Source organism: Syngnathus leptorhynchus, chromosome 5, assembly GCF_054491065.1.
Source record: "Syngnathus leptorhynchus isolate UIUO chromosome 5, UIUO_Slep, whole genome shotgun sequence".
In the NCBI taxonomy this organism is placed as follows: Eukaryota; Metazoa; Chordata; class Actinopteri; order Syngnathiformes; family Syngnathidae; genus Syngnathus; species Syngnathus leptorhynchus.
Genome location: NC_141199.1, coordinates 9,724,411 through 9,741,627, shown reverse-complemented (window position 1 = coordinate 9,741,627; position 17,217 = coordinate 9,724,411). Strand labels below are relative to the sequence as shown.

The 17,217-nt window shown below is 41.2% G+C and overlaps 2 protein-coding genes across 8 annotated transcripts; one reads left to right on the top strand and one right to left on the bottom strand.

The window, feature by feature from the left end:
• The first annotated feature begins 1,175 nt into the window (after positions 1-1,175).
• On the top strand, positions 1,176-4,049 carry tmed1b (transmembrane p24 trafficking protein 1b). Its single transcript, XM_085911660.1, has 5 exons — positions 1,176-1,444; positions 2,009-2,106; positions 2,211-2,397; positions 2,804-2,971; positions 3,052-4,049. The coding sequence occupies exons 1-5, from the start codon at positions 1,262-1,264 to the stop codon at positions 3,100-3,102; spliced, it is 687 nt and encodes a 228-aa protein (XP_085767786.1). The 5' UTR covers positions 1,176-1,261; the 3' UTR covers positions 3,103-4,049.
• On the bottom strand, positions 3,661-17,201 carry dnm2b (dynamin 2b). Of its 7 annotated transcripts, none has more exons than XM_085911657.1 (21): positions 16,733-17,201; positions 14,191-14,264; positions 13,266-13,415; positions 12,977-13,180; positions 12,598-12,696; positions 12,312-12,472; positions 11,716-11,858; positions 11,511-11,646; positions 11,355-11,422; positions 10,952-11,090; positions 8,566-8,652; positions 8,404-8,474; positions 8,153-8,207; positions 7,984-7,995; positions 7,349-7,459; positions 7,128-7,237; positions 6,949-7,060; positions 6,523-6,690; positions 6,228-6,451; positions 5,853-6,092; positions 3,661-4,505 (listed from the first exon to the last, which is right to left on the bottom strand). In XM_085911657.1, the coding sequence occupies exons 1-21, from the start codon at positions 16,891-16,893 to the stop codon at positions 4,469-4,471; spliced, it is 2,562 nt and encodes an 853-aa protein (XP_085767783.1). In that variant the 5' UTR covers positions 16,894-17,201; the 3' UTR covers positions 3,661-4,468. The 7 variants fall into 7 exon arrangements, with proteins under 7 accessions (XP_085767783.1, XP_085767778.1, XP_085767779.1 ...); XM_085911652.1 differs by lacking the exon at positions 3,661-4,505 and adding an exon at positions 4,910-5,602; XM_085911653.1 differs by lacking the exon at positions 3,661-4,505 and adding an exon at positions 4,910-5,599.
• Between the last annotated feature and the right edge of the window lie 16 nt (positions 17,202-17,217).

Below are 17,217 nucleotides of genomic sequence, written 5' to 3'. Positions count from 1 at the left end.
TTGTAGTGAGAGGGACATGTTAAAACTGATTTCCTCCATATGCTGAAGCCAAGGATACAGCACACATATGCACACATTGTGTTTATTGTAGATAAAACCCAGGGAGGACAGATGGACGTGTGCAGATGAGGTGGGCTTGAATGAGTGCCGGTCAACTCACAGTTATTGAGAAAGCACACGATTTGTGAAATGTTTGTGTTGTGTCCCTAAGGTCATCGTTATAGTACAAGAATTTCTCCTAAATGTAAAAATAAAACAGTCTTTTGGAAAATGCAAACAAAACCATTGGTCAGCCTCTATTTGTGCCTCCTTTTGGGAGCCTGTCTCAATAGTTTTCTACAAAAATCCCATCATATTTCACACCATCATGGTCCCTTGTGATAAATTAGATCCATATGTTTAACTCAAAATTGAAGTGTCTGTGGTTCACTGTAAGGAAAGATTTAGCTCTTTAGACTTGGATTAGGGATCTAAAGATGGTAAATTTGAGATTTACAATGAAGCATAGAAAGAGAATAATTTCCACCCTCTGGGAATAAAGGAATGGAACATTTCTTAAGATTGTAAACTTCCCTTCACCGGACTACGTGTAAATCTTTCTCAGTAGCCTGTTTATTAGATAAACTGGCACCATCTAATAACATAACACCCATGAGCTGTATCAAAATGTAGTACTTTATTTTCCAACATGTGGAGCTCAATGTATTGTTTATAGCGACATTAAAACCTGTATTTAATTATCTTTTATCTCTGCTAGAGTTGGTGCTTTCCAAACCGAATGAACAATTCTCCATTATATTACAAGTATATATGAGTCATATCTGTGACATGCAAAGGCTAGTAAGGCACTATTATATTCAGATTTAAAGGATTATGAGTCAAACACAATGGTGTATTAGCCATTAAATTCTAGTTTCCTCCAACATTCATGCATGGTAGGTTAATTGAGCACTCTACATTGGTTTTAGTTGTGATTGTCAGCTTGTTTGGATTAAATGGTTGAGACTTTAGAGGTTTTAACGTTTTGCACTTTGGACAGATATGACACATTCAGTATGGCAAACACGCTGGCGTATCCCAGCTAAGGACCTGTGTATTGGTTGAGTTGGATCATGCTGCATTCTCTAATTGGTCATTTATGTCACGTGACTTGACGGTCGCTATCCACCCAATCACAGTACGAAATAGTCTTCCGCGGAAACAGAAGATCAAGGAATGCCTGAGTGCCATCTGTAACCGTGTTGTGGCAAATATTCTCGGCATGGATCTTATCCTTGTGAGCAAAACGCAAATGCTGCTCCTTGCAGTGTTCGGATGGACTTTGGGGGAGGTGTTCGGTTTTGGAGCGGAGAGCAACGAGTTCACGTTCCTTTTGCAAGCCGGGAAATCCGAATGTTTCTTCCAACGGGCAATACAGAATGGTACGATGGAGGTCGAATATCAGGTAACAGTTTGCATGACCCACGGATTTAATGACTCCTCTTGAAATATTTCACTTTTTTTTTTTTTTATCCTTCAGTTTTTACTTCCTGACCTCGAAATTAACTCGGCATATTTTAACTAGGTGCTGCTTTAAATGAGCAATCAACAGTTAGGTGTGTAAAACATAAGAATGACATGTACAGTTTCAGTTCAGTGTAATATTCGAAAAAAATAGTTAGTTAAAAAGTGTCTTTGTCTTCAACTATCTACTCCAGCGACCTTCAAAGCCAAGCAGAGCAATTACGTTTTCTTTCTTTTGAAATATCATACATGTATGCATATCCGGATGGATGGATGTTGCACAATGACAGAAAAAAGCCATTCTATATTATTCTATTTTCATTTCTAATTATAGTGTGTTCACTGTATCTTGACATTTGAACCTTTTCTCATAACATCTGGACATTGTTTTTCAAATATGTGATGGGCCACGAATGACTCTCGGGCAGACTTTGCACACTGAATATTGTTTACTTCAAACATTTGTTTGAAAACTAAAACGTGGAGGTGTTTTTTTTACTACCAGGTGATTGGAGGTGCCGGAATGGATGTGGATTTTGTGATCCTTAGTCCAGAGGACGTCCCGATGGTCGCAGAGACCCGTCGCTCTGATGGAGTTCATGTGTGAGTAGCACTTCAAACCGCACCTAGATCCTCAATCTTGTTATTAGAACTGTCCCATTTATTGCTGCTGGCTTTACTTCCTATATTTGTTCTTTGTTTTTCAGGGTGGAGCCCACAGTAGAGGGAGACTATCAAGTCTGCTTTGATAACAGCTTCAGCCACTTCTCGGAGAAGATGGTATTCTTCGAGCTTTACATGGAGGGGCCAGGTGGAGATGTGGGTGGCGATGAAGAGTGGGCTGGTTTAGAGTTGGATGAAAATATGTTGCAGTACAAGTTGCAGGATATAAGGGTAAGCTGCAAGTTTCAAGTAGTCACTAAATGGTGAATGGTGCGTTTCTACCTTTTCTCCCACTTCTTCTTATTCACCTACTGATGACGTGCCATCAGGAGCAACAGTGTCTTGCTCAAAAGCACTTCGACATGGGGGCACACATCATATTATTGTTTGAGATCCTACAAAACAACACAAGTCAGTTATTTTCTTCGTTTGCTCACGAGATGTTCGTAAGTCCCAAGTCAACATCCGTCAACAGCAGGGGGCAGTGTTGCATAAAATGTCATGGTGGAAAAAGGTGAATTAAACTGCTTAATTCTTAATCCTTGAGCCCACAATATTAACACTCACCGTGGTGTGGTGGAAAACATGCAGTATTAAAAATCAAACTAGTTTTGCAATTTCTTCTTTACTCCCCCAGGAGTACATGGACTCTGTACACAAACGTCTCGAGCGTAGTCGGCAGATGCAAACGGTGTTGCGAGCTTTTGAAGCACGGGACCGAAACCTTCTGGAAGACAATCTGTGGAGGGTTACGTTTTGGTCATGTGCCAGCGTGTTGGTGATGCTGTGCGTGGCCTTCACCCAGGTAAACTACTATTCATTCTTACTTTTAGTGACTCGATATGATTGGCGATGTTGATAAGATTGTCACCTCCTCCCCTTCAGGTCTACACTGTGCGTAAACTGTTTGACGATAAGAGGAGGGTGCGCTCGTAGAACAAACTCCGACGAGACAAGACAACCTGGGCGAGGCTCACATTCCATTGGTGGAGACATTTAATTGAATGTCAACTGTTGGCATCTTAAAAGTTTGTCACACACCAATCTGAGCAATAACAGTGAAGAACAGTTCCTACATTGGTGGCCTAGTTTATTTCCTTTAGTGCCTTTTTAATATGAAATCTTCCTACAAATTGATGCAAAGAATACATTTTAAAAGGCACTGCAGTATATTCCACAGTAAAACAGTTGTGTGATTTGCTGTGATTGTTATATGATTTTTTTTGGGAGGGGGGAAGCGGGTAAAGCTGAAAGGTGATGTGGGAGCCTTTCCAGTTTAGATGTGATAACTGTGCAATAGCCTTGAATCTTTTTGTACCTTTTTTTTTAATGCGATGCTCTGTCCCTCATCCCCCCAGAAGTCCTCATTTTTATAAGACTTCCAAAAATTAAACAGGAACAGAATGACTGGTACTGTGCCTTTGTACTTAAGGCCTTTGCTTTGTCCTCTTTTTTTCTAAGGTGTCGAGTGGGTGGTACTGCCACAGTAAAATCTCGAAGCAAGGTTTTCATGGGAGCCTTTGCATCGATTTTAATGTTTGTATAAATTTTGTGTTGTTGATATGACAGATGTCGCAAATATTGAGTTGAACAATAAAATCACAACTACAAAAGAAAAATACAAAAAGTTGTTTTGACAAGCACAAAGATACGATATGTTTTCATCTATTTTCAACACCGCTGATCCTGTTCAGGGTCACAGGATGCTATCCCAGCTGAATCCACACAAACTGTATGAAAGTCACTTAGGTGTACCAACATTTAATGCCATCTGCAGTCATGTCTGAATTTCCTCTTTGTATGCATTTAATGAGAGATTTGTATTTTTTTTTTAATATACAATATACACAGTACAAAGGGCAATAAGATTTGTGGAAGACTAAAATGTTTTATTTGGAAAAAGTAAAAAATATTGATACACCTCAAACAGTCACATATTTTCTTTTTTCAGATTTTGATGAGACAATTCATCTCGAGAAATTACATAATAAAAATTATTTTCAATGGAAATTAGGAATTATTCTGAGAATTTCCTGTGTTTAATGAACATATAAATTAGGAGTCTAACTTATTGAATTATTAATCACTCCTGAAAGCAACAAACATCTAATTTGAGATGCACATGGGCATACGTTTTTGCTGAGATGTGCGCCACATCCACAGTGTCCTACAAATGACACCTCATCAACTTGAAATAACAGATTTATTTTAGTGGTCATCCTCACTTCAAACTAATTCTAGATGTGCCATGAGCCATCCACCCGAGGTTCCTGATCCAGGTTGCGCTGTGATCAAGCAACCATCACCTTTGGTTGCTACGAGAGTGTGGAGGAGGACGCCTGTGCAAAGAGGTAGATATATATATTTTTTTTTTAAATCAAGTGCCAAGTAACAGACACAATCGAGAATCAAATACAATACTTAATAATTCAAATTGCATAACCTTTTGTCATTCCAGCTCTATGAATAGCCTCATCCTGCACTGTCTTTATTCTTTTGCTCCTAGCAACTATACTTACCATAGCAACACATTCCACCCCAAACAAATGTCACATTTTAGCAGCACAAATATTTTCCCTTGACTCGAATGAAAATCAGATGTGACCTGAGCTTACCTGTGTAAATATAGCATACAATACATTAGTGTGCATGCTATCCATCAAACTGCATGCAAAGAGAAATGGTAATACACTCAGGAAAGGTAGGGCTGAAAAGTGAAGCAATAGCACAGCATATCCTCATCTTTAAAAATGAAGGGCATCCTTTAATAAACGTTCTGAAAAGCAGGCACTTCAAGTCAGATAATGATATTTATGGCTTTTTACGTGATTATCGTGATACACAAAGTCAAGGCAGGATTAAAATTTATCATGCACTGCTAGGAGACTGAATATAATAAAAACGATGAAACTCATATCATACTGATGAATTACGTTATGGAAGTAATTTAGCAAAATATACGATGGGACAATTATTAAAAATGGTTGATTTTGGGATGACCTAAAATGTAATTTTGTAGTTTTACCACACATGGAAAAATGACTCATCAAAAAGTGCAACTCATGTCATGAGGTGCTTAGTGTGCAAGATTTTTGCCACTGCATTAGCATGTAGAAATTTCTTCATAATTTTCTTGAAAATAAAATATCTGCCATTACAAAATGAATTTAACATGAAACAATATACCAAAAATGTGATGGTTCTTAAACCACAAGACGCATAAGAATGATCCCTTTACATAATGTCAAAAGTCATCAATGATAACCGGTCAAAATGTCATAACAAACATCTTTAAACTGCAGATAAGAAACTAAGTGGATATATAAAAGTGTAAACTACATGTAATGTTTGCATAGTGTTTGTGCGCTTCTAGTCAAGCAGGGAGGGTTCTGAAGGACGTATGATGGTGGGTCTGGGAGCAGCCGGGGGCCTTCTGCTGCAGGAAGACACAGGTGGAGTAGAATGGGGGAGAGAGAGAGAAACATGCAAGGAAAAATGTCATCAGCTAGTCATGCACCGTGATTCCCAAAGCACCACAAGCACCGCCACCATCGACTTTCCCATCACATACGTACACCATAGCAAGAAATTGCCAATGACCTGGCAGTTGTGTCTTATTGCGGTATGACGCCACACACTGTCACTCACCAATTGTTGGTCGAAATGCATCAACTGTTGTCGTTTACCTTGGGATGCCTGGTGGCAGGGCAGGAGGCACGCGTGCCGGTCTGGATGGAATGAGTGGAACGCTTGAATCAAAAGCAGACTGGGCAGGTGGTGGGCCAGGTCGAGTTGGTACTGGTGGAGCGCCGAATGCCGGTGAAGGGTTCAGCGGTGGGGCTGGACCGGGCGCGGGTCCCCTGACTGCTGGGGGTCGATTTGGAGGGGGCGCTGTTGCAGCAGCAGGGCGGGTTCCTGCAGGGGGACTAAGATAGACCAACACATCTCAAACAGTGTAGGACACTAAACTGATCAATTCACGATATACATTTTTAAAAAAATGATGATATCAAAATAATCTATGAATTATTATCGCATTTTATTCTATTCCCACGCGTTACCTAGGCTCTTTGATCCAGGTGTCGTCTACCGGTGGAGGCACAGGGGTTGAAACAGTGGTGGTACTGATGTCACCAATAATGACCAGAGATTCCTTCAGCGCATGATACATTCGAAGCATCTCATCTCTCCTCTGAGCCTGCTCAGCAGACTCTTCCATCAGGCTGCTCTGGTCCCCAGCTGAGTACAGGTAGGCCAGCAGCTCAGAATGGATGAAGTCCTTTGCCTGGAGATCAAATCCATCCTGCGTTAACCCTGAAATGCTCCACATGCGCCAATAAAACATAGGAAACCTACACTGTTAATCATGAGATGCATAATGGTCTTGGGCATGAGGTCTCTGATGGACTTGTTGACAATGCTGATATACGAGTCCACCAGGTTGCGGATGGTCTCCACCTGCCGCTCCAACTGTGGGTCCATAGATACGGTGTCGCCTGGAATCATGGCCTCTTCGTTTTCGGCCTGGAGAGAGACAGTGAAGAATGACAATGGGCTCCACTTTGGGAAATGCTGGCATATCCTACAGCTATACATATATATTGGGGCTGGGAGTTTATAAAACTAATAAGTACTTGGTCCCAGATGGTATTCAAAAAAGGGCCGATTGACTAGCGATCCTGAAAAGCTAATGTTATGTAAGTGTAAACCCAAATCTGCTTTCGTCATCACCACAATCTGGTCCAACAAGTCTAAAGTATTATATGTTGAAAAGGTTAATACCTGGTCTTTCTCAGGGTAAACACCGGCTCTGAGGAACGAGGCTTTCCAGCTGTCTACATCCTCCTGAGTGTCACACGCCAGCTCGATCTGCCGCAGGTCTTTGTACACGTTCCTGTGGCAGGGATAGTGTAAATGTTCAAAAGGTCTAAAGGAGCAGTTGATGGCAGCAGTACGCTCACCTCTGCTCAGTGTTAAATATGGCAAAGACATGTTTGCTGGACATGAATCCTTTCTCCACATCTCTTAGTTTCAGGTTGTCAAGAGGCAACATGTACTTCTTCTCCTTCTCCTGATAAATTACACAACATGCGACCATCCACTTTACTGTGCTTCATTTACAATTGAGCGTTTCAAAAATGTGCACAAGCTGGAGGTAAGAAGCTGTAAGTCCTTTCCTTACCTCCTCATCTTTGTACCAAGAAAGAGACTCCGCAGTGAGGACGAACCAGTAGTCCTTGGAGCCTCCCTTCATGATGCTAATGTTGATTGTCAACCAGCCTCGACGGATAACCTGTGGGTGAGACACCAACACTTTACTAATGCAGTACGTATACACAAGCATTAAAAAAAGAAAACACCCAAACTATAGAAAACAATCCTAAGGAATTCTGAAAAACAAACATGCACATTAAGCCCTTACAAACAAATCAAACAAACAAAACAAATAAACGCCTACATCTCTCTCTCTCTGGTAGACTTGGAAACAAGTGAACAGATGCGTGAAGTAAAATGGACATTTGTACTACCCCAGCACATGTTAAACTATAAAACTGGAAAGTGACTTGCAACCAATTTTTCTGAATATTTATATTTGTGCACTTGTGTGAGTGGGATCAAGTCAGGAAACTTTCTCAGAGTATTGACCTCCTAAACGAATGAGATTTAATGACAAGAGGCCCATTTCTCAAGAGTCATTCATGAATGATCTCTTTCTCTCATCCCGCTGTCACAAAGTTCCACAAACAGAATGCTTGAAACACCCACCCACCAAGGACAAAGGGAACAAGAAATGGAGAAAGATGGTAAGATACTTACAAGAATCCCTCCCTGGATCATGAAATGTAGGAACAACACGGGAGAATTAAAAAAAAAAAAAATAGCCCACAAGGACAGAGACGTGTGTTAATGGGAATCAACAAAAGACGGTTAACCACACACTGACCAAGACACTAAAACAACCAGATAGACGATTTGAAGCAATTACCTGGTTAGGCATGACTCTCTTTTTGGTTGCATTTGCAGCCGTCCTCTGCTGTGCACTGCAAGATCAGGAGTTTTTAACAAATGGGCTCGCGTGTACACAGTAAGATGCATTTTTATAATGTGGGGAATTACAAATGTTTGTTTTCTCAGAAGGAAAATAAAGATCTTTGTTGGGGTTTAACTGGCCATCTGTCTTTGTGCAGAAAAAAAAAAAGCAATTCAAATAATTCTATTGAACCAGAAATATCTCACTTGGCGAATCCAATGAAGTCCTCGTGATTAGTGTTGATGTAGGACAGTTCGATGTCAATTAACAGGAGCACCTGATGGGCCAAACATTTGCTCAAGACCATTTAACTACAAAAAAAGATGCAACACACACACACACACACACACACACACACACACACACACCTGGTCTTTAGTCTTGCTGTCCCTCTCTCTGACGTAAGTGGTGACAATTCGCTCAGTCTCTTCTCTAAGGCGAGGATACGATCCAAGCTACAGACGGCAAAAACAAACACTGCTGCGGGTACGGCAATGACACAAAGTACATAACGGTGCAGTGTGCCCAGTATTAACAAATACATGAAGGAAAAGTAGGACATGCAAAGTGACGAGTGGCACCTCCAAGTTTGACCTTGGTTAGCTGTCAAAACAACATTTGCCATTGACAGCAAATATGAAGGGGAATTGTGGCATTTTCTTTTTTAACAAATGAACCAGGACTGGATTGTGTTCGACCTTCGAGGTCCCACTGTCTTAGAGCAGCGTAATCTCAAACTGTGCCTGAAAATCAGTGAGATGCAGCATAATCACAAACTGTGCCAGAAAAATCAGTGAGGTATACTTGAGAAGATGAGTATAAAGAGTTGTGGTGAGGATGAGAAAACGCTTTAGAAAGAAGGGAGTACAGCCTACTTCAGATCAAAATAACTCAGCTGACAAGACAGAATCCATTTTCCAAGTTGTGATAGTGGGTCATGGGAAATTGGTTTCATCAGGGGTGGTTAAAATTATTGCTCTTAGAGCTGATGGAGTGAAGAGGGCTGGTCAAGGTCCACGATTAGAGGGGCTCTTAAATTTAAAGAGGGAATCAGAGGATGAGATGGGTGCAACCTTCATTAGTTCTTTTTTTTTGCTGTGCATTGTTCTATCCCTGATTGTCTTCTACCACCTGTCCGTGCATCTCCCGTTTACCTTTTCGGTGCACTTCCTGATCAGGGTGACAAGCTCGGTGACGACGAGGTCAACGCATTTCAGACAGGGGTCTTTCAGCTTAATGATCTGCTTTTTCACTATAGCTTCAAACGCCATGTCGGGAGTGAACAGGCCTGTCCTGTGGTGATGCATCATGGGAGTGGGACAATTAATGGAAGATGCGAGTCATGTAGCGTTGTGTACAAAAGGTGGTAGAGAAGGGTGGCAGAGAAAGGAAAGAAAAGTGCAATGGCATTGAGGGAGACTATGACAAAAAGGGGGAGAAAAAGGGAACATTTGAGTTAGCTCTGATTCATGTTCTGGCCAATCAAACAAGCTGCAGGTTTGCATAAGAAAAATAATTTCGGAAGGCACACCTTCAGTCAATGTTTATTGAATTAATCAAAGAAGTCGACACCACCGGATCTTAAGTCTTCATCTGTGCCAAAAGTTGTATTTTTTTTAAATAAACTAAATTGCATACCGACTTTAATTTCCCCTTACATAGCACAACCGTAACATGCGACAGGAAACGTGGAAAAAGCACTACCTGCCACGAAACCACAAACGAAACTGACACCGAGAAAGAAACAATAAACAGAGACAAGTGACAAATGATTCTAATTACCAACAAGACAGACACAAAAACTAGAAATGGAGGCTCACAGATGGCAACACTGTAACCCACAAGAGATATTTCTTTTTAAGATACTGTATATGTGGACCACCATGCTACTCCCTTATGAGCCTGCTCCATACAAAAAAAAAAAATGTGTCCATATACTGTACTACATATGTCTATATACTGTACTCTTAAACGAATACAACTCGACTGGACTCTTTCTTGATCTGTCAGACCAAGTTTGCACAAAGCATAGTGATGGCGCTTCGGTTTACTATTAGAGCACAAAGTAAATCTAGTTCAAGTAAAAAAAAAATTGTAATTGAAACGGGAAAAAAAAAAAACCCTGCAGCTTGTTTAGTTACGAACCGGCACAGGAACACGTATAGACGACCTGTTTCTGACCACACAGCTTCTCAGCGACATCACTGCGGTGAACCCAGTGCAGCTCGGACTTTAATGTGCAAAAGCAAAGAAACTTTAGCGTTTTAAGGGAGACATATTATATGATTTTGTTTCCCCCACAATTTAGAAAATAGTGGTGAATACTGTAAAAGCAATGATAAGTAGAGCTTTAGTAACACAATGACCAGGTTGAAACTGCAAAATGGTGAAAGCAGAGTCCAGAGTATTGAAGAGAAAAAAAAAAAGGTGTTTTTTTTTTTAGTCATGGAGGAAGCTTCATACAGTTCAAGGCAAAAATGTCTCACAGAAAAACAATTTCAAGTTTTCAAATATTTTGCAGAAAAAAAAATTACTTGGTTGTTTAATTTCATACCGGATGGGTCAGCAGGACCAACCCAATCATTTGCAAGAAATTAAAAAGCCGCATTTCCATAATATGTCCCCATTAACGCTAATGTGAAAATGCAGTGTAAAAATAATGTCAAATCTGGGGCCCAAAAAAATATTCTTGTCTGCACGGCAGTCGACCACACTCTCTGGTGTACAAGCATGGCAGAGACCATGCAGTGATACCTTATTAGTGCACTGCCTGACTGTGTTGATGAGCTCCTGGATGACCATGTCGATGCATTTCAGACACGGTTCTTTCAGCTTAATGATCTGCTTTTTCACTATGGCCTCAAACGCCAAGTCTGGGGTGAACAGGCCTGTCCTGAAGCACATACAAATGGGACAGACATGGAGCAGGAAGACAGGAGGTGCACATGAGGGAGGGGGGCACTTAACCAGAAAATAAGACAAGAGGTCAAAAACAGATCAAAGTAAAACAAAATCACAGCAGAATGATTAGGAAAATGATGAATTTGTTGGTTGGATGGGTGGGTGGATGTTATAAGACTGACAAACAAGGGAGAGAGCTCAGACACAAGCTAACAGAGGTAGGCCGAGTGTTGATACGCAGGATGTTCCAACTTGCCTGACTCCGTGGATGTTTTTGATAGCGTAACTAATTTCTTTCCGCAGCTCCTTCTCGTCAAACTCCATCTAAGACACAATGAAGAAAAAGGCCTGTTAACAATGACTAGTCATTATCAGTCATCATCGGATATTACGTTACTATAACAACAGTCACCTTCACTAGCTCAAAAGGAAAACGCTCGTGAAAAATGCGGTTGATCTTTGCTCCTCCAGATAGGTTGGAAGTGTCCACCTGATCCCCTGAGCCTTCAATGCACTTCTCAAAGTCCACGCCAAACTGCTGCACCATCCTGTAGTAGTTTTCAAATCTATTAGTATTTATGTGCATGTGTGAGTGTGTACTATGTGTGTGTACTGACTGAAGCAAAGCTTTGGTTTTGCGTGCAGGATCATCAGGACGAAAGTTTTTATATTCTTCCACCTCTTTTTCCAGGGAGAGCAGCTGGCTTTGCAGCTTACTGCGTAGCCCAGGCAGGGTTTCACGGATGTGGTTGGTAAGTTGCTGGAGGAAAAGAAAAATTTATATAAAAAAAAAACAAACAAATTTTTATTGAACTTCAATACTGAATCAACTAACATGACAATTTCTGTATTTATTTTTTAACTAGTTGAATGTAAATGCACTAAAATGGCTTTCTAAAGTCAAACACACTTGACAAGAATGTCATCTTTCTTGAAAGTGCATTCCATTTGCATGCTGTCACTTTGCCAGTAACATAATTGTCAAGTGTTGTGGAAAATGTAGTAAGACAGTCAGGCCTTTTAGGCTCTCGCCACAAGAAATGACTTGACCCGCAGGCCCCGGGTTTGACACGAACACTTGTGTTACGAAATATTTGGAGCCAATATAAATGAGCAGTACATTGGACCCTCTCAGGAATTTTGGCTTTGTCTGTATATTTGCAGATTTTTTTTTTTGGGTGGAGAAGGTGTTTGTTTGTTTTTGTTTCTAAACCTGATTTAGTGTCTTCTGCAGGTGGGGTGTCCCCATACGCTCTGCAAAATGTCTGTATGCAGGATGGGACAAGAAGAACTTGCGCTCAGCCGCCAAAGCGGCGCGAATATCTTTCTTCCCATCAATGTCCTTCTGACTCCGGTTCACCACCCCAATGTAACCTGTCGAGAAGAAAGACAGAACATTCTACTGTTGTGATATCAAACCAGTGTTTAACTTGATCTTAAGTGGTACTGATGCGGGGTATTTGTTGAGCGTGTAGGTGTGTGTGTGTGTGTGGTCTCACCCCTGCGGAGAGGAAGGAGTTTGTTTTCCAGAATGTCTCGAGCATCAGTCCCCTCATCCATCAAGTCCAACTTGGTAATCACTCCTATAGTCCGCAGACCTGAAGACAAAATGTGTCAGCCAAAAATGGCACCCCAATATTTTTTCTCGATTTCAACAAAGACACCACTTTGTGTAACCCTAATTTTATATATTAACTCAAAAGATGTACACATCAAGTTTATAAAATTGTCAATAACATGATATAAAGTAAGATGGCTCATGCTAATTCATACTATTAATAAAAATGTATTTTTTCAGGAAGCAAGAAAGTCACATTGAAGAGAAAAGCTTGCTAAGATCGCAAACGTTACGAAATCAAACGACAACAAACGCCGTACCTTGAGGATCGACCTCCTTGGCAATCTTGAGGGCATCAGAGTTAGCCAGGTCCATATTTGCGGGAGTTACGGCCAGAATGAGGCAGCTCTCCTTGGTGATGAATTGGAGGAGCATGTCTCTGATCTGGTGTTCGATGTCTACAGGCTGGTCTCCAACAGCCACTTTGGTCATTCCCGGCAGGTCGATCAGGGTCAGGTTTAATACTTATCGGTACAGAGGAGAAAAGAAACTTGAAGCGAGATGGCACATCAACGTTTGTGTTTGATTGTTAGTGCATCTCTTCCTCACCGTGAGGGGAGTAGACTCGAAGGTTGATTGGAATGGGTGAAATGCCTTTGTTGGATCCGGTGAGCCGGTCCGTTTCCGCTTCAATCTCCTGACGGACTTCATCAAAGTCCACAAATTTACGCCCCTTGCAGTGCAGAAACTCTGCATACTCTGCAAAGAGATAATATAAAAATGTGATGATGCAGAAAATAGACCAAGACCATTTGGGAGCACCGCTTCTGGACGTTAAGTACCTTTGACGGCCACATTAACTCAGTGTTGGTGTTTCTATTCCGTTGTATCAGACGGCCATTTTCCCATCCAAGTTTTAAATTGTCTTCTTCGAAATTCTTCTTTCTATGACACTTTTCTTTTCAAACGTAACTTATCTTAGCTGACTAGCTGCCAGTCAGTCATCTCTCGTCCAAAGTCAACTGGGATAGGCTCCCGCACATATCAAGGGAGGATAAGCGATACAGAGAACGGATGGATGGGCAGTTAAAGTTAACCTATTTTTTGGAATATCATTATATAATCTGTTTTAATACATATTCATGCCCCCCCCCCCCCCACAAAAAAAAAAATCTGTTTGCTTAGTAAATGTTTACCCTGATCAGCCCGTGACCTTCAGTTTGAGTTTCGGACCACTGTGCAATTGAGTTTAACACCCATTGACTTGTCAATTCAACTCCTAAACTGAGCAATAGCGACATCTAGTGTTTACAGATTCAAATTATTTGGAGTATGAATTTTGGATTACCACCTGTTATTTTCAAGAGGAGAAAAGTGGATATGTTTGTTTTGAGTGAGGCACTTATTGAGACATCTTCTATCAGAGTGGAGGATAATACTGTTTTAATGAAGAAGATTTATTAGTCCCTACAATAAGAAGATTTGAATACAGTACATGCGTTTATACCTACGATGTAGTACATATTCCACTTGCCTGCTTTGTTGTTAACAAGTTGCAGAATAAGAGGACGACGAGTGACGATACCAGACCCTCTGGGCAAGAAGTCTCTGCAGGGGGGAGACACAAGTGATGTTTAGCAAACACAAAACCAAACAGTATCTGGTAAAGGTTAGCTACATAAAGGTAGATAGAGGCAGGCAGACAGACATACAAATAGATAAACCCTTGCGAAATCAATAGTTATTCCATTTTGAATTGCGCCAATTGCCAACGATGCAGACTGACCGGCTGAGAACAGAAAAAGATGTGATCCAGTGGGAGGGTTTAATTGGTTGCAAAAAAGCCTGCAGTTCAGTGGCAGTGGGTAAGAATTTGATCTGGTCACACTGGTGTCAGTGCAAATGCTCCCACCAACACAGGCCCCTACCTAAGACAAGACATCTTTCAAACTTCCCTTTGTGTGCATACAGTATGCATTCATCAGAATGGAAACTCCTGTTCAATTGAATAGTGATTATTTCCAGGTCAGTGATGCCACATCACTCAAGGCAATGACATGTCTGTCGTTATAAGAGCCACACTGATTCGATGCACTCAGTGAAATACTTGCAATGTTAGTAATGCAATAACGCCACATATAATGTAATAGTTTCTAATTGACATCATTAGGAGTTGTTTAAGTTGTTATATTTGGTGTTTCATGAGAAAATATGACTTCTCATTTCATTGGGAGTAAAACCGTATTAGGTTTACGTTGTCAATCCAGAGCTGTCATAGTTTTTATTTTTGAGCGCCATATGCATAAATAAATTATTTGGACATTTTCTCTTCAGATGTTTCGATGCTAAAAAAAAAAAAAAAAAAGCGACGTGACTCACCACATTTGTGTACACGGATGGATTAAATATTTCAAAATTGTCAATTGTGCATTTCGACTTCTTACTCACACACTTCTGCCTTTGTGTTGCACACCACATTGTGAACCAAATCACACATCCAAGAATGCAAGGACAGATGTCTAAGTGACTGGAGCTGAGCAAGAGTGCGGGACCTCGACAGGAAGCTGGCTACTATTCCTCCACAGTTGCCATTTGACATTTATCATCAATTGGTCGATTCCATACAGACGAGCTATTGCTGCCTACATTTGTAAAATATACAATAAGAAATTAAATACAGTACATTCATCAAGCCTGTCACACACTGCAGCATCTTATTGGCAAGTTAACAGGACACACACACACACACACACACACACACACACACACACACACACACACACACACACACACACAGACATACACACTGACAACCCCTCACAGCCACTATGCTTGTTCGTCAGTGCTGACGGAGCATTCAGGAAGTTACACAACAATCCCATCCTCCTTCCTTAGGACTTCCTATCAACTTGCGAAATAAAGCACCAAAGTGGATTCTGGGACTGCAAGATATAAATGAAGTTGTAACTACAAGACTAGTGAACTGGAAGTGTCTGAGACTTTAAAACATGAAAATAGCTCATGCATCTTTTGTAAGAGTCTTCTAGAGAGTGTGTCATGTACACATGCCAATGCAGCTGGTGATATCACTGATGACCCCACACATCAGCGCATCAATGGTCCTACTGTCTCCCCCCAGGAACTGCTTGGAACCCACAGACAAAAGGGGAAAGGAAGGCATGGCCGCATAAGACACATTCCCCCATCTCAGCAGTGACAACATCCTGAAACGGAGACACGTCAGATGTTCCTTTTCTGACCTTGCATGAACAGTAACTCCTTGTAAAAAAAAAAAATCTGTGCCGGAATGACCAGTGATGTACTGACATTTGGTTTTTTTTTGTTATTTGTCCGCAGGGGGACCTCATTAAGATTCTGTCAGTCTCACTGGAAAAGCACACAAATTCAACTCTTTCAGCTGCCATCCTGAAAGAGTCCAACCGGTTTTCCCTTTTTATGCTCATAATCCATTGAGCCAGGAAACAGTCCAAGGCCACAAGTATCAAGTTCAACCCCGTAGGCCAGATCAGGCACACCAAATTATTTTGTTTCGTGGAACTCCAAAACAGTTATTCATCCAATTTCTTATGTACGTATGTAAAATTTCTGGGTCACAATGGGTTTCTGAAGAAAAAACATAACCACAATGAGGCACATGATAATGCACGCTGTAAATACATTTTTTTAAAGTCAGACATTGACCTGACTTATGCATGGTCGATAAAGGCTGTATTTACAACCTTAGGGTAGTGTTCTTAAGGAACTGTGACTTTGTTAATGTTTGACAGAATAACTGAAGCTGAGAGCAGACAAATAAATTCTCGTGTGTTATTTGTAGGCGTATTTGTTCAAGCGAATGACACCATGGGTGTTTGTCTTCAAGACGTACACAAAATGCGTGCGTAAAAAGCGCAAATGTTGATGGTGAATAACTCATCTTACTAAAAGCAAGAAAAAAAAACACCATGAGTGCGCCTAGTTGGCGGCTTTTACATAAGTAGCAAACGAGAGATGAAGCAAAAATCATAAGTGTCACTGACACATCCACACTTAATAGTTTCCACAAACAGTCCAACCTGCCAACGAAATTCTCCAGAACCGAGCTCTTCCCTGCGCTCTGCCCGCCGACGACCGCTATTTGAGGCAGCTCCAAGTTGCAACTCTGGCCGATGGAGCTGAAAGCGTCCTGAAGCTTGTTGATGAGGGGAATGAGGTCTTCCATCCCCCGATTTCCCATGATGCCACCCCGGTCCGCTCAGCGGGCTCCAACTACTTGTCTTGACTGTCAAAAAGAAGGCCAACGGGTCGCTTATCCAAAGTTCTATATGGAATTGCGCGGTTAGACAAACATCTATGATGTATTTTACCACCCCCGTCAAAGGATAAGATAATAAATGTTGACACGCCTGGGATGCAACAAAACAATTTGCAGACTAAAACACGGAGTAATCTCGCCACTTGGACTGTTAACTTCTTTCATTATCCGGTCAGGCGACACACACCCAGCCTCCAGACTGGAAGCTAAGCCCCGCCTCACTTTTCTCATTGGTCGGCTGAACCG

Excerpts from the sequence above, each read along its gene's own strand:
- tmed1b (XM_085911660.1), top strand. The coding sequence starts at position 1,262 with ATGGATCTTATCCTTGTGAGCAAAACGCAAATGCTGCTCCTTGCAGTG. Across the intron at positions 2,107-2,210 it reads CGCTCTGATGGAGTTCATGT|GGTGGAGCCCACAGTAGAGG; the intron begins GTGAGTAGCACT and ends TTTGTTTTTCAG. Across the intron at positions 2,398-2,803 it reads ACAAGTTGCAGGATATAAGG|GAGTACATGGACTCTGTACA; the intron begins GTAAGCTGCAAG and ends TTACTCCCCCAG.
- dnm2b (XM_085911652.1), bottom strand. The coding sequence starts at position 16,893 with ATGGGAAATCGGGGGATGGAAGACCTCATTCCCCTCATCAACAAGCTT. Across the intron at positions 11,091-11,354 it reads AAAAACATCCACGGAGTCAG|GACAGGCCTGTTCACCCCAG; the intron begins GCAAGTTGGAAC and ends TATGTGCTTCAG. Across the intron at positions 6,452-6,522 it reads TGCATCTCATGATTAACAGT|GCAAAGGACTTCATCCATTC; the intron begins GTAGGTTTCCTA and ends TTTGATCTCCAG.